Source organism: Phoca vitulina, unplaced genomic scaffold, assembly GCF_004348235.1.
Source record: "Phoca vitulina isolate PV1807 unplaced genomic scaffold, GSC_HSeal_1.0 scaffold57, whole genome shotgun sequence".
NCBI classification, from domain to species: domain Eukaryota; kingdom Metazoa; phylum Chordata; class Mammalia; order Carnivora; family Phocidae; genus Phoca; species Phoca vitulina.
The window spans coordinates 5,512,101-5,539,282 of record NW_022589760.1 but is presented as its reverse complement, the minus strand read 5'-3'; the positions used below and the strand labels follow the sequence as shown (position 1 = coordinate 5,539,282).

Here is a 27,182-nt window from a genome sequence, read left to right as displayed (position 1 = left end):
AAAAAAAAATGAGACCCATTTATATGCTGCCTATAAGAAAAAATGAGACCCATTTATATGCTGCCTACAAGAGATCCATTTTAGACCTAAGGACACCTGTAGATTGAAAGTGAGAGGATGGACAAATAGGTATCATGCAAATGAATATTTTTTTTTTAAAGATTTTATTTATTTATTTGACAGAGAGACAGTGAGTGAAGGAACACAAGCAGGGGGAGTGGGAGAGGGAGAAGCAGGCTTCCTGCTGAGCAGGGAACCTGATGTGGGGCTCGATCCCAGGACCCTGGGATCATGACCTGAGCAGAAGGCAGACGCTTAACCGACTGAGCCACCCAGGCACCCCATGCAAATGAATATTAAAGAAAGCCAGAGTAGCAATACTTACATCAGACAAAGCAGACTTTAAGATAAACACTGCAACAGGGGACATAGAAAGACAGTATATAATAATGAAGGGGACAATCTAACAAGAAGAAATAACAATTGTAAATATTTATGACCCAACATGGGAGCACCCAAATACATAGTATTTTAAGTCCTAGTCACAGCAGTCAGACAACAAAAAGAAGTAAAATGTGTCCAAATGGGTAAGGAAGAAGTAAAACTCTCAATAAACATTTCTATACACCAATGATGAAGCAGCAGAAAGAGAAATTAACAATTCTATTTACAATTGCACCGAAAGTAATATGATTCCTAGGACTAAACCAAATCAAAGAGGTGAAAGAAGTAATCTTTATTATTTTCTTCCTTCTGCTAGCTTTCAAAAGCTTCATTTGTTGTTCCTTCTCTAGCTCCTTTAGGTTTAAGGTAAGGTTGTTTGAGATTTTTCTTGCTTCTTGAGGTAGGCTTGTATTGCCTCTTAGGACTGTTTTTGCTGCATCCCGAAGGTTTTGGACCATTGTATGTTCATTTTCATTTGTTTCCATATATTTCTTATATTAAAGATTTTATATTAAAGATTAGAGCAGAAATAAATGATATATAAACTGAAAAAAACCAGTAACAATAGAATAGGTCAATGAAAGCAGGAGCTGGTTCTTTGAAAAAATTAACAAAATTGATAAACCCGTAGTCAGACTTATCAAAAGGAAAAGAGAAAGGACCCAAATAAATAAAATCACAAAAGAGAGAGGAGAAATAACAACCAACACCACAGAAAGACAAATAATTATAAGAGAAAATTATGAAAAATTGCATGCCAACAAATTGGACAACCTGGAAGAAATGGATTAATTCCTAGAATCATATCAACTACTGAAACTGAAGCAGAAAGAAATGGAAAACTTGAACAGACCGATAACCAGCAAAGAAGTTGAATGAGTAATCAAAAATTTTCCAAAAAATAAAAGTCCAGGGCCAGATGGCTTCACAGCTGAATTATACTCAACATTTAAAGAAGAGTTAATACGTATTCTTTTCAGACTATTCAAAAAAATAGAAACGGAAGGAAAACTTCCAAATTCATTCTAAGTGGCCAGCATTACCCTAATACTACTAGCTGGTGGAGACTTCACTAAAAAGAACTACAGGCCAATATCCCGATGAACGCGGATGAAAAAATTCTCAGTGAAATTTTAGCAAACTGAATTCAACAATACATTACAAAATCATTCACTGTGATCGACTTGGATTTAGTCTTGTGTTGTAAGTGTGGTTCAGTCTTTGCAAATCAATCAGCATGTAATGCCACATTAATAAAAGAAAGGATAAAGATAATATGATCACTTCAGTAGATGCAGAAAAAGGATTTGACAAAATACAACATTCATTTATGATAAAAACCCTCAAGAAAGGAGGTTTAGAGGGCACATACCTCAACATAATAAAGGCCATATATGAAAAACCCACAGCTAATATCATCCTCAGTGGGGAAAAAGTGAGAGTTTTCCTCTGTGGTCCGGAACAAGACGGGATGTCCATTCTCACCACTGTTATTTAACATAGTACTGGAAATTCTAGCCTCAGCAGTCAGGCAAGAAAAAGAAATAAAGGCATTTGAATCATCAAGGAAGAAGTAAAACTTTCACTATTTGTAGATGACGTGATACTCTCTATAGAAAAACGTAAAGATATCACCAAATAACTGCTGGATCTGATACAACAATTCAATTAAATCACTGGATACAAAATTAACATACAGAAATCGGTGGCATTACTGTATTCCAATAATGAATCAGTAGAAAGAGAAAATAAGGAATCAATTTCATTTACAATTGCACCAAAAACATAACCTAGTAATAAACCTAGCCAAAAAGTTGAATGACCTGTATTCTGAAAAGTATAAAACACTGATGAAAGAAATTGAAGATGAGGGGTGCCTTGGTGGTTCAGTCGATTAAACGTTGTACTCTTGATTTCAGGTCAGGTCATGATCTTAGGGTCATGAGATCAAGTCCTACATTAGGCTCTGTTCTGGGCATGGAGCCTGCTTAAGCTTCTCTCCCTCCTTCTGCCCCTCCACTGCTGCTTGCTCTAAAAAAAAAAAAAAACACCAAAGAAATTGTCGATGACACAAAGAAATGGAAGGACAGTTAAAATGTCTATTACCCAAAAGAATGTACATATTTACTGCAATCCCTGTCAAAATAGCAACAGCATTTTTCATAGAGCTAGAACAAAGAATTCTAAAATTTGCATGGAACCACAAAAGACCCTGCATAGTTAAAGCAACCTTGAGAAAGAAAAGTTGTGAAGGCATCACAGTTCCACACTTTAAGTTGTATTACAAAATTGTAGTGATCAAAATAGTATGGTATTGTCATAAAAATGGACACATCAATGAAACAGAACAGAAAACTCAGAAATGAACCCACAACTATATGGACAATTAATGTTGGAGCAAGCAAGAAAGACTGTTCAAACAGAGTAAGACAGTGTCTTCAAGAAATGGTGTTTAGGAAACTGGACAACAACTTGCAAAAGAATGAAACTGGACGACTTTCTTACACCATATACAAACACAAATTCAAAATGGATTAAAGCCCTAATTGTGAGACCTGAAACCATCAAAATCCTAGAAGAGAAGACAGGCAGTAACCTCTTTGACATTGGCTGTAGAAACTTCTTTCTAGATCTATCTCCTGTGGCAAGGGAAAGAAAAGCAAAAATAAACTTTTGGGACTGCATCAAAATAAAAAGCTTCTGCAAAGCAAAAGAAATAATAAAAAGAATAAAATGCAACCTATTGAATGTGAGAAGGTATTTAGAAAGACATATCTGATAAGGGGTTAGTATCCAAATAAAGAACTTAAAAAGCTCAACACCCAAAAAACAAATAATGCAGTTAAAAAATCTTAGAAGACATGAATAGACATTTTTAGGAAGACATACAGATGGCCAAGAGGCCTATGAAAAGATGCTCAACATCTCTGATCATCAGGGACATGCAAATCAGGACTACAATAAGATATCATTTTACACCTCTGTGGATGGCTAAAATCAACATCACAAGAAACAACAGCTATTTTGAGGATGTGGAGAAAGGGGAACCCTCTTACACTGTTGGTGGGAATGCAGACTGGTGTAGCCACTGTGGAAAACAGCATGGAATTTTTTCCGAAATTTAAAAATAGAACTATGCTATGATTCAGCAATTGCACTACTAGATAATTACCGAAAGAATTCAAAAATACTAATTCAAATGTATATATGCACCTCTATGTTTATAGTAGCATTTTCTACAATAGCCAAATTATGAAAATAGCCCAAGTGTCCATCGACTGAGGAATGGTTAAAGATATAGTATATATATATACAGTGAAAAATTAGCCATAAAAAAGAATGAAATCTTACCATTTGCAGTGACATGGATGGAGCTAGATAGTATTATGGTAAGTGAAAGAAGTCCATCAGAGAAGGGCAAATACCACATAATTTCACTTGTGGAATTTAAGAAACAAAACACACAAGTAATAGGGAAAAAATAAGAGAGAGACACACTCACACACAAATCAAGAAATGGACTTTTAATTATAGAGAAGAGAGGATGGTTACCAGAGGGGAAGGAGGTGGGGCGGATGGATTACTTAGGTGGTGGGGATTAAGGAGTGCACTGTTTTGAGCACCTGGTATTGTATTGAAATGTTGAATTACCATGTTCTACATCTGAAAGTAATACAACACTAATGTTTTCTAATTGGAATTAAAATAAAAATAAAAATATTTTGTAATATCAGAAGTAGAATCTCCAGTGCAAACCTAAAGTGTTCTTTTTAGAATATCATTGATTTTGATACTAACATTTCATGTTAGAGTTAAGGGAATGTAACTATTAAACTGGCCCAAGGTATCTTTTGTTTTTTTGTGTAGTGTCTTAGAGTAATATAAGCACAGTCACAGTGACACTTACTTCTATCCTAATGATTTTCAAATTAAGGAATGGCTTCAAATTTGGAAAGCTTTTTGTTAACCTAGCTTTGGAATGGCATGATGTATGCTAATTGCTAACTTTGTCTGCATTATTTTTTTAAAGATCAAATGGGCACAGTGGTAATTTTCATTAATCTCATACAGAGCAGCTAATTAAAATTTCCATTATTCTCTTTCCATTATCTAGTTGTTTCTTTTGTTCAGTATCAGGATAGCATGCTAATAATAAGTCATTCTTATATTACAGCCCTATTAAATACAGTGAGAATTAGTTTAATCTATTGCACTGTTTTGTTTTTACATGATTTCTTTAACATCATATTGCACTATATTGATTGTGCTGAAGATACTTTGGCATTTGTAATAGAGATTTCATAATTAAATATTTGGTGCTTTAATTTTTTATTCAACATTGGGAGAAAGTGACATATGGTGGGAAAAGAAGTAACCTGAGGACCAGAATATTAGTGTTTTTTTCTTGTAACCTCACTAATTAGGTGGCCATGGACAGTCACCATGATTCTCCATTTCTGTAATGATGCTATTAGATGAGGTGATATTTAAGGGTCAGCTCGTCTTTTATAGGCTATTATGTTTTCTTAATCTTCAAATATGAATTATGTTAAAACCTGTGAAAGCTTGATAAAAGGTATTTGTTTTATAAGGTTATGTATTTTTTGTATTGCTCTACTAGATTGCTTCCAGTACTTATAACCACAAAGTATCCTAAATTATATAATTTATACCTGTTTCTAAGAGTTGGGGAAGGAGGGAGTCCCAGGGTATTGGGCTGGCCCAGTTTTTCCATGAGGAATAAATATCTCAGCCATGACCATACAGTAGAAGGGAACAAACGTTTCTGAGCAGCTTACTTTGTCTATGAGACAACACAAACGAAATGCCTGTTTTGACCACTTTATATGTATGCATTGTCTCACTTAATCCTTATAATAAACATAAGGGTCAGTGTCTGTTATTCTATATCATGAATGAGTAAACAGGATTATAGAGATTTGTTGAATAGTCTGCTCAAAGATTACCTAGATGATAAGTGAAGGTGGCACAGTTCAAACCCAGTGACAGTTTGAGCTGTTCCTAAGATGCTGTACGCGGTCTCAATTTAACTATTCTACACTAGCATTTCTGAATATGTGGTAATGGAACATCTCAGAACTCTAATATTGTGAAGCAAAACTAAACTGAGTTTTGAAGCTTCAGCATGTTTAAACTCATCAGATATTCACCCATTTGTTTATTCACCATTCATTCATCTCTCCATCCATTCATTAAAGAAAGATGTTTTGAGGGGCACCTGGATGTCTTGGATGGTTAAGCTGAGGTCTTGATCTCAGGGTTGTGAGTTTAAGCCCCATGTTAAAGTGCCCAGCATGGAGCCTACTTAAAAAAAGAAAAAAAAGAAATATGTTTTGAGTACTTACTGTATCCCAAGCATTGTGTTAAGATCTGGAGATATAGTGGTGAACAAGGTTGGCGGGATTTCTGCCTCATAGAGCTTATGTTTTAATGAGGAAGACACAGTAAACAAGTACTAAACAATATAAGGTTACATCGAGCCAATACTATAAATGAGATTTAAAATGATGTGATGATGAATGTGGTGGGGAGAGGACTATTGGACTGAGACTTAGATGATGAGTTAGGGATGGAGATGTCAGGATTAAGAATCCTCCAGGCAGAGAAAGCAGCAAATAGAAAGGTCATTCTATAGTAATAAACTCATGTACAAGCCTCCAGGGAAGGATTGGTAGGGCCTTGTTATCCATTAATTAAGAAAATGAGTTTGAGGGTCAAATGAAAGTGGTCTGTGACTACAGACTTGCAACATTTTATACTATAAATGTTTACTTGCTGTCATTTTTCGTGGATCTACAGCCTTAAGAGTTGGGTAAATAAGTTATAGAAATGTGGAAAAGATTTCATGGTGATGTTTTTACTTTGCCATCTATGTCGTGATTTATTCAGTAGAAGTCTTGAACATCTGTATATCCTAACAAATAAAAAAAAATCAAGTTAGTGTGCATTACACAAAATATGGGATCTAAAACTGTGAAGTTGTATTCCTTGTTCTGTAATTATTATGGTCAGATTCAATAATAGCACACTTATTTTGAGGCTCACTGAATTGAATCACTGTGTTAGATACTTAGCATAGAGTTCTGAGTCTAGAAGAGTGATAGACACAAATAATGACCTTTGCCCCAGTGTCTTAAGTGTTATAATAGTGATAGTGCTGCAGCACTATAAGGGAATACAAGTCCCCTACATAAGACTTTTTTAGACTTCAGGGGTGCTTGGGTGGCTCAGTTGGTTATGTGTCTGCCTTTGGCTCTGGTCATGATCCCACGATCCTGGGATCGAGCCTCATGTCTGACTCCCTGCTCAATGGTCAGTCTACTTCTCTGCCCTTCCCCCTGCTCATGCTGTCTGTCTGTCTCAAATAAATAAATAAATAAAATCTAAAAAAAAAAGACTTCATCAGACTTCAAACACTATTCAATGGAATTAAAAAAAATTCAGACATTAAGAATGATTGTCAATTTTTATATTGAGGAGGCATTCTCGATAAAAGGCAAACACCATGAAACCCTATGTAATCCATTTCTCATTATTAACACATTGGGTTTTTTTTTTTTTTTTTAATTCTGTATCCTCTAATGATGTGTCTTCTACCAAATTGAAAAAAAAAATGCTTTCTTTATTCTAGCTTAGGTACTTACAGAAAGTAAGTGTGATTAGTATGAACTTGGAAAATGCGACTTAAACTAGAATTTTAATTCTGAGGAATATGTTTGTAATATACATAATCATAACTGTCCCATTTGTATATCTAGAATGTGAAACTGAGTTACTAGTACAATGAATGTATTGATGATGTTTTCCTCTCAGTCTTTTCCCCAAACTACTTACATAGTTATGGCAAGGTGATGAAGCTAAGGAGCTGTGATGAGATAATGAGTTTTAGAAATAACCCCATGTATATTGGAAATTAAGCTAAAAATTAGTCATTATCAGATAAATGCATTTAATGACTTTTTAAGATTAATCTACAACATGGGAGTAACATGGGAAGGAATAGTTGGGAATTAGTGAATACTTTAGACTAATTTGATTAACATACTAAGTGGAGACTGTATTGTTTTACATTTTAATAACTGTTCTCACTTATTTTTTGAGGTAGGCTAATTCTCTGATATATTTCAACAGTTTTGGGTTATCTATAATGTTTTATATTAAATTTTGTTCACTGTATTTTGTGGTATAGAACATAAGCATATTAACTAGGAAAATTAATAAGATGATTTGTAAATGTTCATCCTGTGGGTTTAGGAGGGCCAGCTAATGTTAATGCTAGTGCCTGGATTGTAAATTTAAACATCCCTGTCAGTGACACTTAATCTCAAGTCCATAGTCTATTCAGACTATGAGCACCAGCAGTGTCATTTTCTTTTAAATGAGGATGAGGGGAGTGCTGAGGTATATATAACATGATTTTACCATGTCAGTTCTATGAACAAGAATTTTTAAGTGCATAGCACTCTGCACACATTTTTCTGCAGTAAAATATTTACATATTCTATGCATTATTTATTTTAAACGTTATTTTAAAACCTGCTGTTTGTCTAAAATGATATTTTTTTTATAGGGAGGGCTGAAAAACAGCAAACATGAATGCACCTTATCTTCACAAGAGTATGTTCATGAATTACGATCTGGTATTTCAGATGAGAAACTTCTTAACTGCCTTGAATCTCTGAGGGTTTCTTTAACCAGCAATCCTGTCAGGTAGGTGGTTCTTATTATTTTGGTTTGATTCTTGCAATTTGTACTGAATGTAGTTGTTAAGAATACAATCAGTTACGTCATTTTAACCTCAAGATTTTCTGAACAGCAGTCTGATATTAGCTAATAAAACAGCAATGTCTGATTATGAGGTTGTAAACATTTAAAAAATAGAGTTAATCTGATCTCTGAATAATGTGCAATGTTAAGAATACAGATATTACTTGGATGTTTAATTCCTCTTTTATTATATAATACATGGATCCAGAAGTTAAATATCCACATTTACTTGTCAGTTTGTTTGCACAGATAACAATTATTGTATATTTATTTGTAAAACAAATTAAGTATATTGGCTCTGATATTATTCATTTTTGCTTGAGAAATAAATACAGTTTTATATTCTATAAGTTTTAGATATACTGTTCACGTATTTTTGTAATTTGGGATAGCAAAAATTAAATTATTTTAACCAGTAAAAGGAATGAGAGAAAGTATTAATAAACTCAAAGCTCTACACATTTAGGCTATTTTCTTTTTCTCTTTTTTTAAAGATTTATTTATTTATTTATTTGAGAGAGAGAAACAAGCGGTGGGGAGGGGTAGAGGGAGAGAGAGAGAGAAGCAGACTCCCTGCTGAGCAGGAAGCCCAATGCAGGGCTTGATCCCAGGACCCGGAGATCTTGACCTGAGCTGAAGGCAGACGCTTAACTGACTGAGCCACCCAGGCGCCCCTAGGCTATTTTCTAACTGCAAAGGATTTTTAAAGAAGTTCCTTGCCAGTGGTGGATTCCAATAACTGATGTTCTTTATTATCATAAAAAAACTTTTTAGGTTAATTATAACCAAAATAAAATATTTTATGAGGAAAAACAGGTTTTCAATGTAATATGAAAATATTCTGGGTGATACTCATATAAATTGCTGTAATCTTAAGTTCACAAATTACTGCATAGAAGTATACAGAAATGGTATTTTGGTTTTATTCATGTTTTTCCTAATATATAATGGAGCCCACAGTTTGTATTTCTCTGACCTATTGATAGAGCCTTGAAAATAATTTAGAGCTCATTTGAATTGATGTAGAGCTCATTTGAATTGATGTAGAAATTGAAATATATCATACTATTTATTTTTACAGAGTACATTTGTCAGAATAACTGAAAAATTATAATTCTATGATTAAAAAAACTTACAAAGGCAGTGGTAAGATGTGACTTACTTTTGAATATGATGATCATTCAAAGATGACTATCTTGTAATTACTTCTAGAATGCTTCTGGTTTTTATGATTTGAACAAGGATGTGAGTTGAGAACCGTAACCATTTTTGTGCTCCTCCCCATGTAAACCTACAGCTCTTTACATAGTGCACTTATGTGCTCTGAAAATTTCTGTTGAGTGGTTGATTATATGGGTGAATAAATGAATATTTAAGAAGTGAGTATGGAAAAAATTCTGGCATTTTGGAATGAAGGGGAGGGGTAGCTAGTAAAAATGTATTTTTATAAAGATGGCAAGAAAGCCTTGAAATTACATGCCGGGCCTTTAAAATACAGCCCAGCAACTACCAGACAACTCCAAAGAATTATGGGACCAGGTGAGAAACTGGTAGGTCCTGATTGGCTGGAGGCAGCAGCATTCTGGTAGCTGATTGGCTCCACAGGTCGCGTGAGGCTGCTTGCATCACCACACATCGAAGCTACTGGTGGTAGCCCTCTGTAGAGGTCAGAGCCCAGCTGAGGAGCTCACTGACTAGAGGGAAAACCTACCTCCTAATCTCTCTGAGCTCTCCTTAAGGTTGAGTAAGAATGGTTTTGTGAGCTATGGCAGCGTTTCTGCTGTGGGTGGAGCCATTGGAAGCAATGACCAACCATTTCAGGGTGGTGCAGCTCCTGCTACTAAGGCCCCAAGATCCAGGGTTCGAATCCAGGATATTATACCTTGTGTAAACAGCTGTTCACCTCCGCCCTGGTTGACAATGTCTTCAAGATTAGGGGAATTGAAGTTTCCCAGGTCTCTCTTGTGGGGATAACCAGAAAGTCAGAGAGGGCTTCCAGCTACATTCTTTACGGAATTGATGATATGACTACCAAGCTTATTGAGGTCTGCCAGTGGCTCAGAAGAAATAAAGCAAAACAGAGGATGTCGCTTCTTCCAGTGGGAGTATATGTCAAAGTGATTGGTATCCTCAAATGTTTTAAGGAAGTAAAGGGCCTTGAAGTCTTGAATATCCGTGTCCTGGAGGACATGAATGAGTTCACCACACATATTCTGGAAACAGTCAATGCACATATGATGTTGGATAAAGCCCACCAAGTGGCCTCTGGGCCCAGTGCGCCTGTTGTCCCATCAAAAATAGAAGAGGTCCAAAAGTATGGCGATTACTACCACCTCGACTTCATCCACAAGGAAGTTCAGCATTTGATCCGTCAGTGTCCTCAACAAGAAGGCGAAAGTGTGCATGAGCTCCAGACCCAGCTTCACAGCCTGAGTGACGGGGCCATCAAGCAAGCCTTGAGTATCTGACCATTGAGGGCTACTTTTACCCCACTGTGGATGAAGAGCATTTTAAATCTGCTGATTGAAGTGATGAAAAGATTTTTCATTTTCCAAAGATCCTTGGCCTCCATCTGTGAGTGAGTTTAACCTGTTGACTTTTAGGAAGTAGATTTTTTTCAACAAAATATCTCAGCTGGCATACTTTGGACCCTCACTGCTTTTCCAAATGCTTTGAACTTCTCTGTTTTTCTAACTGTATTTGAAGCTCAGAAGGAGATGGTGGTGGAGAAATTGACTGGACTTTTTGTAGGATTTGCCAGCAAGCAAATGAAAACAGTCCTGGATGAATGAATTTGGGAGAGAAAAGGTACAGAAAAAAAATGGAAAATTGTTATTTGTTGTGTGGGAGCTTCTTTTTCTGAAATATCCATATATTAGGAGAATATAGAATCAGTCAAGGAACCAGTTAAGAGAGAAAAACAAAAATTCTATTGTTTTTACGTTAGACTTATTTTCTGTGTTTGGATTTAGCTTATAATCCTATTATCTCTTGCTAAATGTAGTAATTGGTTAATTTGAATGTGCTAAAGAGAGCAATTTATGAAGTGCTCAGTTCAATATTTATTGAGTGATTTGCTCTTATTACCATAGATTTATTTTTAAAAAATAAAATTATAGTATGTTTAACAGCTCTTATTACCACAGGTTTATGTTTTTTAAAAAAATACGATTATACTACCTTTAAATGCCAGCTCTTATTAACGTAAGTTTTTGTTAAAAAATAAGATTATGACTAAATAACAGCTAACATAGATTAAACTATGTTTAAGTATACTGTTTAAAAAATAAAATTATAGTATGTTTGAAAAATTTTTTCTTAAAATGTGATTAGATTTAATGATTATTTCAAATGTAATGTGGTGATATTTGGATTAAATTACAGTCCATTGTAGTTGCATGGTACATGGAAACCAGATTTTCTGTGAGTTTGATGTTCTGATGGATTCTGTATAGCACTAAATCCTCAGTTTTATGTATAACAAAGGTTTATTCTTACAGGTTAAGCAAACAAATAAAAATTAATTATATGAATATTAAGCTTAGTTAAATAACTGAAATTTTATTTGAACATTTTATTAAAATACTTTTTCAAAAATCTTGACTCTCCTGTGTGATTTTTGTCCTAATTTTACTTGAAAAGCCTCTTGTTTTGTTTTTGAAGATTAATAAGTTTAATTATCTAGAATAAATTTTTCTACTCAATATAATAACATATCTTTGTTGTAATAATACATTTTAGTATGTATTAAATTAATTATGTGATACTTTTAAATAATTGAATAAAGTAAGCCCTCAGTTATATACATAAAGATGATGATATCTTTCAAGTTACTAGTTTTGTTACATTAGGAGAAAGAAAAGAAAAAGTATGTATATATATATATTCATTTGGACGGGTAGAAAAGAAAAGCATCACTTGTTTTAACTTAATCACAGAAATGAAGTGTAAAACATTGAAAATCCCTTAAATACAGCATTCACAGTAATCCATACTGTCAGGAAAACTATCAGAATTTGGCCTCTCTTTGCCAACCCTTATGAATACTTGCCACCAATACTTGTTTAAGCTTTCTGAGCCATAAACTTAACTTTTCCTCCCCTCAGAAGCCCAGAATTCATAAATGACACTTTTTTAAAAACCACAAATAGTTAATATACCTGTTTGTTATTGAAATCATCAGATGTCTCTGCAAATTCTAGTCTTTATAAACATAAGGAATTCTGAACCACTTTTGAAAGTTTGCCTGCCCTGAGGAAAATCACACTGGAGGAGAGGCAATGATGGTTGTATTCGTTCCTTAGAATTTCAGTGTGGAATGGTATAGTCTAGGAGGTGTGTGTGTGTGTGTGTGTGTGTGTGTGTGTGTGTGTATCTGTGTGTCTGTGTGTGTGTGTATTTGTGATATCACTTACACAATTGCAGGAACCCTGAGATCAGAATTCGAATTTTTATTTTATTTATTTATTGGAGAGGGAGAGAGTGAGCAGGCAGAGGGGCCGAGGGAGAGGGAGAAACAGAGTCACCACTGAGCAAGGACCCCAATGTGGGACTCAATCCCAGGACCCTGGGATCATGACCTGAGCTGAAGGCAGACGCTTAACCAGCTAAGCCACCCAGGCACCCTTCACAGTTCGATTTTTTTATGACTTTGTAGATCACTCTCCAAATTGTCTGAGTTGGTTCAAGTGGCCATTGGATGGGTAGCCACTTTTTCCTCACTCTAGGAATATTCCTCCAGAATTAGGAAAACGGCAACCAGAAAAGGCCTTTCAGGCTGCCTTTAACTAATATGTTGTGATATGTACACCAAATTTAAGGGAGAACCAGCCTGTCTCCCTCTCCCATCCTTTTGGGTAACTGTCCTCTCTCTGTGTTCCTTGGGGTTCTTTCTAGCTTTGTTAATTGCCCTGCTGCCCTCCTTATTCTTCTGAGTGAAATTATGTGCTTTAGTGGGATTCTACTGCAGGTAAGAGACTGCAGTGAAAGAATAGTAGGTAGGTCTACCTATAATGTGAATGGAAATCTAACATTTTTCAGTTGGATTATCTTATACATGCATTTGGGTAGCAGATTTTTATTTTTATTTTTATTTATTTATTTATTTATTTATTTATTTATTTATTTTTTGGTAGCAGATTTTTAAAATCCATTTTAAACCTTCCAACATACTTCTTCCTTCCACTGCATACTTCCTTCTACTGCATACTTCCTTTTTAGTTTTGTTTAGAAGGTAAATGACTTGGCCAGTGTTCCCTTTCCTCTCCAGTCCTGCCTTGTATGTGAACCAAACTTCTGAGGATAAGATACCAATCCTGGGGAAATACTGTCTGCTAGTTTGGGCAGAGATATTTAAGCCTGAGGAAACTGAAGAATATAATTGACAATTATAATCCACTTAGGGTTGTTATTCTATGGCTTTTAGGCATATGAAATGTATGCATTTATATTGAAATTGATTCTAAATTAATTGAATAAATTTGAAAATGTTTTCAAATCAAAGGTAATATTATTGCTGTTGTCATAATTGTTAATAATAATTTTATTTTACCTACTAAATTTAGATTTGTATTTTGAGTATAATTTGAGAAATATAAATTCTTGTATTTTTTTCAGTTTCTGTTTTCTTACTATATGATGAATCAAAAAAGGTTACCACCTCAAGACAGTATGGTACTGGCACAAAAACAGACACATAGATCAATAGAACAGAATAGAAAACCCAGAAATTAACCCACCATTAGATGGTCAATTAATCTTCAACAAAGCAGGAAAGAATATCCATTGGGAAAAAGACTGTCTCTTCAACAAATGGTGTTGGGAAAACTGGACAGCAACATGCAACAGAATGAAACTGGACCACTTTCTTATACCATACAGAAAAATAAATTCAAAACGGATTAAAGACCTAAATGTGAGGCAGGAAACCATTAAAATCCTAAAGGACAACACAGGCAATAACCTCTTTGACATCAGCCATAGCTACTTCTTACTAGATACGTCTCCTGAGGCAAGGGAAACAAAAGCAAAAATGAACTATTGGGACTTCATCAAAAAAAAAACTTTTGCTCATCAGAGGAAACAACAAAACTAAAAGGCAACCTATGTGGTGGGAGAAGATATTTGCAAATGATGTATCTGATAAAGGGTTAGTATTCAAAATCTATAATGAATTTTTCAAACTCAACATCTGATAACCAAATAATCCAGTTAAAAAATCAGTGGAAGACATGAATAGACATTTTTCCAAAGTAGGCATACAAATGGAGGACAGACACATGAAAAGATGCTCAACATCACTGATCATCAGGGAAATAGAAATCAAAACTATAATGAGATATCACCTCACACCTGTCAGAATGGCTGAATAACAACATAGGAAACAACAGGCATTGGTGAAGATGCAGAGAAAGGGAACCCTCTTACATTGTTGGTGGGAATTGCAAACTTGTACAGCCATTGTGGCAAACAGTATGGAGGTTCCTCAAAAAGTTAAAAATAGAACTACCCTATGATCCACAATTGCCCTACTAGGTATTTACCCAAAGGATACAGAAATACTAATTGAAAGGACACAGGCCAGTGTCACTAGAGACAGAGAATGAAGAGTCTTGTGAATCATTTGGAGGACTTTGGCTTTTACTCTGAGTGAGCTGGGAAGATGCTAGAGGGTTTTGAAGAAAGTAATGGTATAACCTGACTTGTGTTTTTAAAGGCTATCTCTGGATGAAGCAGGGAGACCAAGTTACATGTTGCTGTAAGGGAACTAGAAATCTCACAGGAATTCTAGGGACAGCAGTGTAGCTGTGTGTCATGCAGGCTGATATGGAAGGTCACTTGACATCCCACAGTAGTCCTAGAATCTGGTTATTTTTGTCATCTATCTCAAGTCAGCAGCAGAAATTCATGGCACATTAACTTAATTTGTTTTGTCAACATGGGCTCTCCATGAATCTGTGTCTTTTCCTGATATTAACTGCCTGGCCATGTCTGTATTACCCAGTTCAAATTCCTAATGGGGAGTCTCTGGTCCCCATTTGTTTCTCCTTAGGCAAAGCTTTTCTTGTCAGGCCACCTCAGTATGCAGGCCAGACCATACTATGGTTAGGTTACCTTCTCTACTCACATCAGTTTGCGCATGGTAAAGGAGAGGGAGTCAGGGTGGTATGGTCCAAAATTTGCTTTCCTAGGACTATTATCTCATAAGGTAGTTGTGGGGAGTGCTCAACTAAGAAGCGGGTATGAGTTTGTCAGGTACCAGCTAGTACAGGAACTTTAAGGTGAGAAGGAAAGTTATTGCATGGAGATCTCCAGAAGATCAAGAATTATGTTTTATTCATCCTTTATGTTCAGCATTTAGCATTATTCCTTGTGGCATAACAAGTTGAGTAAAAGAGGAAAAGTAGCACACTGCCTCCAGGAAGTGCCTCTGGTGTTCCTGTGTGTATACATATGTGTAGGTTTTAGAGAGAAGGGAAGGAAACAAGGAGCATCATTATCCTTACTTTTACTCTGACTGTTCTAAGAATTCTTACCAAAGTCTGGTGAGCCACCTCTAAGCAGTGGTCTTTCCTTGGACTTTTATCTCCTATTTGACTCTGGTCCAAAAATCTTTCTTCTTTCTGATAGGGGGGATACTCTCCTCAACCTATCCCTCAACTTCAAAAGCGGTTGTGGTGGGATATGTGTCTACATCACATGGTTAAATTCATTCTGGGAGTGCACTGTAGTATTTTCCCCTCTTGGGAGCTCACTGTGAACATTAGCATTGTTTTTAGGAAAGCTTTTTACATTGCTCCAGGAAAGAAACTTCTTTAACTTTATTAACCCAGAGTTTCCAGATATTTTCTATAAAAAAGTCTTCTGTTATTCCCTAGAAATGCCTATAACCATTACATAGTATGAATCATATCTTCTATTTCTACCAGATTTAAACCTATCAACAGCCATAAGATTTTATCTCACCCCCCCACTTTAGAATCTCTCTCAGAGAAACCAAGAAGTAACCAACACAGCAAACAACTAATTAGTCTTCCTACTGGAGAGAAACAAATAAGGAAACAAGAGCAATGAAACAACAAAAAAATCAGAAAAGGAGGAAACCAAATATAAGAATAAACCGAAGAATGAGAATAATTTGTATAACAAGAAGGAAATTACAGGGAAAACAAAGAAAAATAGTCTATAGAAGGATAAGTCACCTTGAATGCATAGTGTCTTATAAAACTTATAACAGTAAAAGAATCCTTGAAGTTAAACAGAAATCATTTAATACTATTATTTTAGTTTTCTAGGGCTTCTGTAACAGTCACCAAAAACTGGGTGACTTTAAAACAATAGAAATTTATTCTCTCACAGTTCAGGTGGCCAGAAGTCTGATACCAAGGTGTTGGCTTTAGGTCCCTCCTACGGCTCTAGGGGAGGATCTTTTCCTTGCTCCTTCCAGCTTCTGTCATTCCTTGGTTTTTGGTGGCATAATCCCAGTCTCTGCCTCTGTACTTACGTGGCTTTCTCTATGTCTCTGGGTGTCTTTTCTGTGTCTCTTACAAGGACACTCTTAGTTGGATTTAGGGCCTACTCTAGTCTAGTACCATGTTATCTCCATCCTTACCTTAATTGTATCTACAAAGACCCTATTTCCAAATAAGGTCATATTCTGAGGTTCTGGATGGATTATATTCCAAAATTTATTTCTAAAATTATATCCATAAGGGCGCCTGGGTGGCTCAGTTGGTTAAGCGACTGCCTTCGGCTCAGGTCATGATCCTGGAGTCCCTGGATCGAGTCCCACATCGGGCTTCCTGCTCAGCAGGGAGTCTGCTTCTCCTTCTGACCCTCCCCCCTCTCATGTGCTCTCTCTCTCTTTCTCATTCTCTCAAATAAATAAATAAAATCTTTTAAAAAAAATAAAATAAAATAAAATTATCCATAAAACCATTGAAATAACAAAATTAGCTAAATTCTGTCTAGGTAAAAACCTTAGCTAGTTTAGAAGATCTGAAAAAGTCAAACTATGTACTACTTACAGAACTCTCCTTAATGAAATTAAATTTTATTGGCCTTGTTCCCTTTATAAAGAAATTTTTTCTTTAGTACTAAATTCTGAGAGTATATTATTTGATAGAGTCACACTAGAATGCCAGTCATGAGATCTGTATTTCTAGCCCTTGATCTATCACTCTCTGTGACTTTAGTGTAATCAGTAGCCTCTTTTGGCCTCAGTTTTTCCCTGTATAAATGATTTTGGAGACTCCTAGATCTAAACTTCTATGTTCTATGTTCTTATTTACTTACTTCTAATCCTATTATCTTTGCTATTGGAATTAGATTAGTGTTATAAATGATTTTGAAGAGAAAAATGTTCCTACATAAGACTGAATGATTTCTTAGCATTTTATTATTTTCTTGCATTTACAAGTTTTATGTTTAACTCCAGATAGGTATTTATAATTTCTTTTAAAATATTGAAGAAAGCAGTTTCTAAATCTTTGTTACATAACTATTTTTCAAACCTGATGTTCATTAGAATCTGCGCATTTTCCCTCTTATGGCTGATTTATTCTTTCCTTACCACAGTTTTAATTGTTTTTTGTTCTGCCCAGCCCCTAGTAAAGTAAATATATAAACATGCACATTAGTAGCTTTACAAACATTCTCAAAGTACAGTCATTTCAGAATATTAAATGGAGTCACGAATTTCAAATTCATGTTATTTAATCACTCAGATGATAAAGACTCTTAAAGTCATTTCCTTATTTTATGCTAAAGGCAAATATTTTAAAATGCCTTTTATAAACTATCATTAACTGGCTATATCCCAAATCACTCACTCACTATGCACTCCCTCAACATTTACTTTTTTACTGTTTATGTTCACCTACACCTGCTTATGCTCTGTAATAGTTACATGCATGTATGTCTGCTTTGCTCATTTAGAATTTAGACTCCTTTGGGGAAGGGACCCTCTTGCCCTTTTATTATTTTCATGATGGCTGGTACAGCGTAATTTACATACAGTAATGTGTGATTTGATGTGGATATTGACCTACCATCAATAACAACCTATGCTTCTCTAGCAGTGAGAATGAATTTTCATTAATCTGGCACTATTTTGTGACCATGAATTTTTAGGTGTAATCAGAGAAAAGGAATGAAGCTTTTCCTCCACATAGGAATGAAGCCTATTGGATTGATCTGAACCATATTCATAAGCTACACATATTACAGTGTGCTTTACATAATGGTCTTTTAATGGTTGCCTAGTGAATTAATGAAATTGAATGTTTACAAAATCTGTGAGTTTGACTATAAAATAAAGCCTGGTCTGTCATCATAAATCGCCTTAAACATTGCATATACCATGGTCTGTGTGTTTTGGAATGAGAACTATGTTTTTACAGGTGTTTGAGCATATTCCTTTGATAAAGTTTATGAAAGGGAACAGTGCCTGCTGAGAAATGATCAATGAGTTTGAACAATTTTATTCCCACCCAACCCATTACAGGATATACAGGTATTTGGCAATATATTTTATGAAGATCCAAAGGAGTGCATAGCAATAAATCATTGTCACTGAGTTTTCTTAATACATGACAAAATAGCAAATACCGATTTAATAGTATCAGAGAATTGTGATTGTGTAGAATTCTTTTCATAGTTGTTGCTGAAATTGCCTTACAATTTGAGGGGTATTTTGTCCCACTAGGAAACTGTTTATTCTCTTTTGCTTATAATCTTAAGTTATCTGCCCATCTGGTGGCATAGTGTCTATATTTACTTTCTCTGATGATAGCTTCCGCACCCAGTGTTTTCAAATATGTGAAAACAGATAAAATATCTTTTAGAGTTTATTTATGTTCAGTTATTTGCATTACCTTTGGAACATTTGTTTTTACTTGTAATTTTCTAACTTCCCTTTAGATTTAAACATATTTTTCAAACCTATTAACAAATATGCATTTTAATAAAATCATCATAATGAAAATAGCTGACTCTTGACAGTACTACAGATTAGGAATAGAAAGCACTTTCTGAATTTGGGTGTTAATAACTCTTTAAAGAGCCTTTATTTAACTTATTAAAAGCTTGGCAAAACAGCCAACATTACATAGAAAATTAATATAAAAGTAGATGTAGATCAATACTTTTAGAACATTTTGCATTGGACTACCTATGAAAAACGGAATAATGAGGACTTTTTATAATGCAGTAATATGAACAGCACTTAAAATTGTGAGCAGCACATATCATAATCCAACATATGGGTAGTATTAAACCAGGGTTGTTTAATACTGGTATTTTAAATTTGTTTACATTAACTTTCAAATGCATAAATCATTTAAGAAGACTAGTACATTTTACATAGAAGAGAAAATGATAAATTCAGTGATGTCCATTTTTATATTTTCTTTTAAAATCTTGGTCAGCGGGGCGCCTGGGTGGCTCAGTCATTAAGCGTCTGCCTTCGGCTCAGGTCATGATCCCAGGGTCCTGGGATCGAGCCCCGTATCGGGCTCCCTGCTCAGCAGGAAGCCTGCTTCTCCCTCTCCCACTCCCCCTGCTTGTGTTCCCTTTCTCACTAGGTCTCTCGCTATCAATAAAATCTTTAAAAAAAAAAAAAAATCTTGGTCAGCAATTTGAATTAACAGCAACCATATCCAAGCTCATTTAACTAAGTTGGTACCATAAATATTAAGTGACATTGAATTTTTAATTATATAATATTAGCCTCAAAACACAATTTAAACTTAAGGTGGATCCAATATTATATCTCATAATAGAGGCCTAAAAATAAAAGTATATTATTTTTAAAGAACAAAATATAACAGCAAATACTGACTCAAGTCTCTGAAGTATTGTTTTATTCAGAGAAAATATTATAGGCTTGAAGGTGGAATAAATGAGCACTCCTTATGTTGGCATTTATGTTATTATTATATGACATATGAAACTCCACCAATGCAATGCATTTTCTCATTTAAATGATGTGTTTTAAATTATAAAACCAATGTTTATATAAAATAATTAGAAATTGTTACTGGACATGTAGTTATAAAAGTATATAAAATCTAGCAGCAGAGTCTAGGCACACTAATTAAATGGATTTCTTTTTTTAATTAGAATTTTTTTTCAAGATTTTATTTATTCAATTGAGAGAGAGAGAGAGAGAGAGAGAGAGCGAGAAAGAGAACAAGCAAGGGGAGAGGCAGAGGGAGAGGGAGAAGCAGACTCCCCGCTGAGCTGGGAGCCCGACATGGGGCTCGATCCCAGGACCCTGGGATCATGAACTGACCTGAAGGCAGATGCTTAACCATCTGAGCCACCCAGGCACCCCATAATTAAATGGATTTCTTAATAGAAAGCTTAACTTCCTTCTATTTTAAGAAATTTTTTAAAGATTTTATTTACTTGAGAGAGAGAAAGAGAGAATGAGCGGGGTGGGGTGGTAGAGGGAGAGAGAGAAGCAGACTCCGTGCTGAGCAGGGAGCCTGACATGGGTCTCGATCCCGGGACCCTGAGATCATGACCTGAGCTGAAGGCAGACGCTTAACTGACTGAGCCACCTAGGCACCCCATTTTAAAACATCTTATATACATTTTGTATTTTCTATATGTTTAAAATAGTCTTGAAGTAAATACATATAAATATTTGTCATTTGACATATTTTTATTTTGATTTATATGAATTAATTAAAGGGCTTGGACACGTACTAGAGTTTTATATACTTCTCTTATTATTATGGGACTATTACTAAAGCAATGGCAATGTACCATGAAAGATGCCGGTATCTCACTACCATTAAGATGGTAAAATACAAACTCCAAGTAAACAAGGAGGGAAGGTGATAATTTTCAAAAAGCCAAGGATAATGCCAGGTAATAATGTGAGTATAAAATAATTCCAGTTTTCCTTGTAGTGAAGGGGAAAAAAAGTATTGAGAGACATAGCTGTTACCTGATGAATGATAGTGCATCTACTTTTCAGGGAAAACATTCTTCATAATTCTGAGCTCAGATTTTTGTTCTGTGGTTCTTTTTTTTTTTTTTTTAAAGATTTTATTTATTTATTTGACAGAGACACAGCGAGAGAGGGAACACAAGCAGGGGGAGTGGGAGAGGGAGAAGCAGGTTTCCCATGGAGCAGGGAGCCCGATGCGGGGTTCGATCCCAGGACCTTGGGATCATGACCTGAGCCGAAGGCAGACGCTTAATGACTGAGCCGCCCAGGCGCCCCATGTTTTGTGGTTCTTTAAATAAGGGATATTGAACAACACAGTAGAGTGAGTCTTTGATGGTTTTTTATAAAGTAGACAGGATTTCTATGAATGTGCATTTCCTGCATAGTGCCTTGAGTTAAAAAAAAATAAAGATGTTTCTCCAAAGACCCAGAGTAATAATACTGGTATGCAGCTTTCCAGTATCTAACCTCCTGCCAAGGTGTACTTGAGAAATGTCCCTGAGGCTTTCCCCCAGGAATATCTGTCATCTCAGCTGGACTTTTTATAGGGGCTAGGTAGCTGAGAATTCACAATTAAGATGCCAGCTAGCACCTGGAGTGCAGGTATGTTGTGTGGTTGGTTCAAAGAAGATGTGTGCTCTAGATAACAGTGTTTGCTCTATGACCCCAGCTGTTCAGCTGCTGTTAGATAATGGACAGCTAATTTGGGGAGATTTCCCACCTTGTCAGCAAAGCTATAGGTGTATAACCTCTCACATCAGGCAGTTTAAACCTGAAAATCATCTGTTGCGATGGAATCCATAAAGGCAGAATATAGAAGGCAGTATAATGTTATAGTGTACTTTGAAAAACTAAATCAGCTTCAGGTGAGATAGGCTGGTGGTCTGTCATATGAACATGAAACTCAAGATATTATATAACCAGAATCAACCAAGTTTCTATTTACGTATTTTCTGCAGCATATAGTATTACTGAGAATATGAAGATTGAGTCCAGTTCTATTTGGAGGATACTACCTGTGTACTGAGGACTGCTCTAGGTTTTTTATGGGACAAGGTGCTATACCACCCTTAATATGAGTTTTGAAGAGAGGTTCTTGGAGATCATTTCTTAAATTGGTCCAGTCAACATTAATTCATCAAAAAGTATTGAAGACTGCATATTAAACTGGAGTGTTAAATGGAGTTTTTTAAAAATTGAGTTACAAATTTCTATATGTGAATTAGTAATTGTCAAAGTTTAAGACTACTCTGAAATGGATCTAGCACTAAAATTTACTAAGCATTAATGAAGTTTTGTTTGATATAGAAAACGCCTAGGAATTTTGTAGTGTTGTTGAGGTCAGCATTATAAACATCAGTTAAAGTGACAAAATCTTTTCTTTTTTTTTAGAGAGGGAGGGGAGAGATTGGGTGGCGGAAGGGCAGAGGGAGAAAGAGAACCTTTTTTTATTTTAAGATTTTATTTCTTGATCAGAGAGCGCATAAGCAGGGGGAACAGCAGGCAGAGGGAGAAGCAGATTCCCTGCTGAGCAAGGAGCCCCATGAGGGACTTGATCCCAGGATCCTGGGATCATGACCTGGGCCGAAGGCAGACGCTTAGCCAACTGAGCCACCCAGGCATCCCCAGGAGAGAGAGAAGAATCTTAAGCAGGCTCCATGCCTAGTGTGGAGCCTGTTGTGGGGCTGGATCTCAAAACCCTGAGATCATACCTGAGCCCAAATCAAGAGTCAGACACTTAACCAACTGAGCCACCCACATGCCCCAGAATGAAAAGAAATCTTTTAATTGTAAGTGGTATGGGACATTGACCTGGGGGTATTCTCTGACCTTATGGCATATTTTGTACCTAAAAAACAAACAAAAAACCAAAACGTTGCTGTAATTTTATTTGCTTATCATTACTTTCTCCTATGAACAGAGTGCAGGATATGCTGTGTTGGAGTTGTTATAATGTATTTTTCATTAATTTTAATTTCTGTTGTTTTTGAATTGTTTATAAAGTACAGTAATGGTTTTGCATGTTGAAATCATTTGTCTAAATTTCCTGATAACAAAAGTTTGATGCATGCATTTACTTTAATGCATTTATCAGCTCTTTCAAATGATCTTGGAAAATTGGAGTAATAGAAGTTAAGAACAGAGAGTTACAGAAGGCTTAATTTTGACTGGCAAGAACAAATTATATATGTATACTGATTTTTCTAATGTGGCTGGGGATTTCTGTAACATTGATATGAGAGATCTAGATAAATATGAATTATCAAATAATACTGTGGAGATATAAACAGCATGCTCTACGTATACTGTGGAGCTATATATAAGCATGATACTGGACTTTTTTGTTTGTGAGCTCACAACAGATTTGAGATTCCATGATCAACTATTTTATAATCCTTTATGTATTCTTTGTATTAGAGAGCTCACCATCTATTCATGGTTTTTGGCTCTGATTCTTGTATGTATGATTTGGAGTTATCTTTGACATTCCTTTTTCATCACATTTGTCCATTTTCTTTTTTTTTAAAGATTTATTTATTTCAGAAAGAGAGAGAGCAAGCAAATAAGAGAGCACATGAGCAGGAGGGGCAGAGGGAGATGAAAAGAGACTCTCAAGCAGACTCTGCATTGAGCGCAGAGCCTGACGCAAGTCTCCAGCCCTTGACCATGAGATCATTATTTGAGCTAAAACCAAGATTTGGACTCTTAACCAATTGTGCCACCAAGGCACCCTGTTCATTTTCTTATTTGCTATATCTCTTGTGTAGTTTTTATCTTTTTTAAAGTTTTTATTTAAATTCCAGTTAGCTAACATATAGTATAATATTAGTTTCAGGTGAATAATACAGTGATTCAACACTTCCATACATCACCCAGTGCTCAGCACAAGTGCATTCCTTAATCCCCTTCACCTATTTAACCCTTTCCTATACCCACCTCATTTCTGGTAACCATCAGTTCTCTGTAGTTAAGAGTCTGTTTCTTGGTTTGCCTCTTTCTCTCCCCCCCATTACTCATTTGTTTTGTTTCCTAAATTTCACATTTTGTTTCCTAAATTTCACATATGAGTGAAATCATATGATGTTTGTCTTTCTGTGACTGACTTATTTCCCTTAGCATAATACACTCTAGCTCCATCCATGTCATTGCAAATGGCAAGATTTCATTCTATTGGATGGGTGAGTAATATTCCATTGTGTGTGTGTATACACACACACACACACACACACACACACACACACACACCATTGGCATCCATTACCATAGTAAATGTTTATCCATTCCCTCACTTTAAATCTGCTGTTGTCTTTGGGTCTAAAATGAGTCTCTTGTAGGCAGCATATATATGGGTCGTTTTTTTATCCATTTCGATACCCTTTGTCTTTTGATTGGAGCATTTAGTCCATTTGCATTCAGAGTGATTATTGATATATATAAATTTAGTGCCATTGTGTTACCTGTAAAGTTGGTTTTTCTGGTGATGTTTTCTGTTCCTTTCTAGGATTTGTTGCTTTTGGTCTTTTTTTCCCCAAGGAATTCCCTTTACGATTTCTTGCAGGGTTGGTTTAGTGGTCATGAACCCCTTTAGTGTTTGTTTTTCTGGGAAACTATCTCTCCTTGCATTCTGTGTGACAGCCTTGCTGGATAAAGTATTCTTAGTTGCATATTTTTCGACTTCATCATGTTGAATATATCATGACACTTTCTTCTGGCCTACTACATTTCTGTGGACAGATCTGCTGCAAATCTGATCTGACTTTCCTTGTAGGTTAAGGACTTTTTTCCCTTGCTGCTTTCCAGATTCTTTCCTTGTCTGTGTATTTTGTGAATTTGACTATAGTATATCTTCTTGATTGCTGGCTTTTGTTGAATTTAATGGGAGTTCTCTGTACTTCTTTGATTTCAATGTCTCTTTCCTTCCCCAGATTAGGGAACTTTTTAGATATAAATTTGCTGAAATGAACATTGTACTCTTTTTTTCTCTTCTTCTTGAACTCCTGTTATATGAATGTTAGTATACTTTAAAGAGTCACTAAGTTCCCTAAGTCTACATTTGTGATCCAATACCTTTCTTTCCCTCTTTTTTTCAGCTTCATTATTTTCCATAATTTTATCTTCTGTATCATTGATTCGTTTTTGCTTTGTATATCCTCATTGTCATTGCATGCAGCCAGTTTTGCATCTTGGTTATAGCATTTTTTATTTCAGTCTGACTAGTTTTTAGTTTTTCTATCTCTGCAATAAGGAATTGTCTAATGTTTTCTATGCTTTTCTCAAACCCAGTTAGTATCTTTATTATTATTGTTTTAAAATCTGGTTCAGACATCTTAGTTGTATCTGTATTGATAAAATCCCTGGCTGTGACTTCTTCCTGTTTTTTCTTTTCTAGTGAATTCCTCAGTCTTGTCATTTTGTCTGGGTCATTGTTTTTGCTGGGATTGTTAGGATATCCTGTTATATTTCTGGTCCTGAGAGTAATGGCTATATTAAGTAGAGGTCTGGGGGGCCAAATAGGGGAAAGGAAGCTAGATCCTGGTTTTGTTTTGGTCTGCTTGTTAAAAGAAGCTAGATCTTTAAAAAAATTTTTTTAAAAAAGGAAGCTAGATCTTATTTCCCTTAGAGCTGATCCTTTGCAGTAATCATTGATCAGTAGACTTGGAACATTGGAGGGGTTTGTATTAGTCTTTTGTGGGTGGGGTTTGTTGTGCTGATTCTTGGGTGGACTTTCCCTGATGGCTTGTATCTGTATGGCACAAGTGGGTGGGGCTTGTATGCAGCTCTGGCCTCCACTGGGTGGCGCTGATTTGCTCACTGAAGTGGGTTGGTGCTGATGCAGGGTTGAGGGGGTAAGGAATGGCATTGGTCTGCTATCTTATCACCAGAGAGGAATTTCATGCCCACCACTCCTCAGGAAGCCCTCAAAGAAGAGCTAACGATCACCCCTCTTATGTCCCTGGCCTCCACCAGATCCCTGCTTTCATTCTGTGTGTGTCCAAGCTGTTTGCCTGCCTTGTGGCACAGTACTCTTGCATTTTATCCCAGGTATGTGGCTGAGTTTCAAAACTCTAAATTTTAGAGATCCACATGGTGAAGACCCACACTGATCCTCTCGGGGAGGGTCTTATGTTGTGGCCAGTGCTGGTTTGTCCCAGAAATCACTCACGTGACCATGCAGTGGTTTGGGTTTGGAGTGTATGGTAAAGTACGCAGAAAGCACCAACGTTTGCTGTCCTCAGCTCAAGTCTCTGTTCCTATGCTAGGGAACAGGGCAGCATGTTGGTACCACCAGTTTCCCGCCCCCCACCCAAGGGGCCATGCTGCCTCTCCCAAATGCTCTTCAAGCAGGGGAAATGTTTCTCCCTGTGCCACCCAGGGGATCCTCATACCATGCTGCCCACTCCCCGGTCTCCATCCTCCTTCCCCTCCTGAGCACCTCCAGGCACAACCTTGCTAGGCACAACCCTGTGGATGGTGTGGACCTCCTAAACATAAGACTTTTCAGTCTCCTGTTTATAAAAACTTATTGTAGTCAGCCCCTCTCCTTTTTCCAGTCAGTTGTTTTGGGGAAAAGTGTTTCCTGTGCAATTTCCTGAGCACACTTTCACTCTTTCTCTCTCACTCCTCTCTCCGTGATCAAGGCTCCCTCCCCTTTGCAGCACCTTTGGTTCTTTTCTCCCCTCAATCAACTCTCTGCAGCTCCTACCTTCTATGATGTGGCCATTTTTCTACTTCTAATTGTGCAGTTTTCTCTCAGTCCTCTGATCGATTTCATGGGTCTTCAAAATTATTTGATATTTATCTAGCTGTGTTTGAGGGATGAGGCATGCCTAGGGTCTCCGTACTCCTCTGCCATCTTGTTTCCTCTATACCACATCTTCTTTATCCATTCATCAGTCAATGGATACTTGGGCTGTTTTCATAATTTGGCTATTATAGATAATGCTGTTATAAACATTGGGGTGCATGTATCCCTTTGAATTAGTATTTTTGT

At 36.1% G+C, this 27,182-nt stretch overlaps 2 protein-coding genes across 4 annotated transcripts in view; both read left to right on the top strand.

Annotated features, from left to right (window-relative positions):
- Window positions 1-27,182, top strand: part of DIAPH2 (diaphanous related formin 2) — a 951,942-nt gene that overhangs the window by 213,533 nt on the left and 711,227 nt on the right. For all 3 annotated transcript variants that reach the window (XM_032390097.1, XM_032390096.1, XM_032390094.1), the window contains one exon: window positions 8,036-8,175. In XM_032390097.1, the coding sequence (XP_032245988.1) occupies window positions 8,036-8,175 (140 nt within the window). The remainder of the gene's footprint in view (window positions 1-8,035; window positions 8,176-27,182) is intronic.
- Window positions 9,669-11,337, top strand: RPA4 (replication protein A4). Its single transcript, XM_032389972.1, is given in 4 exon segments — window positions 9,669-9,782; window positions 9,931-10,117; window positions 10,120-10,686; window positions 10,689-11,337. Coding segments are annotated over 4 exon segments (939 nt in total). The 3' UTR covers window positions 10,760-11,337.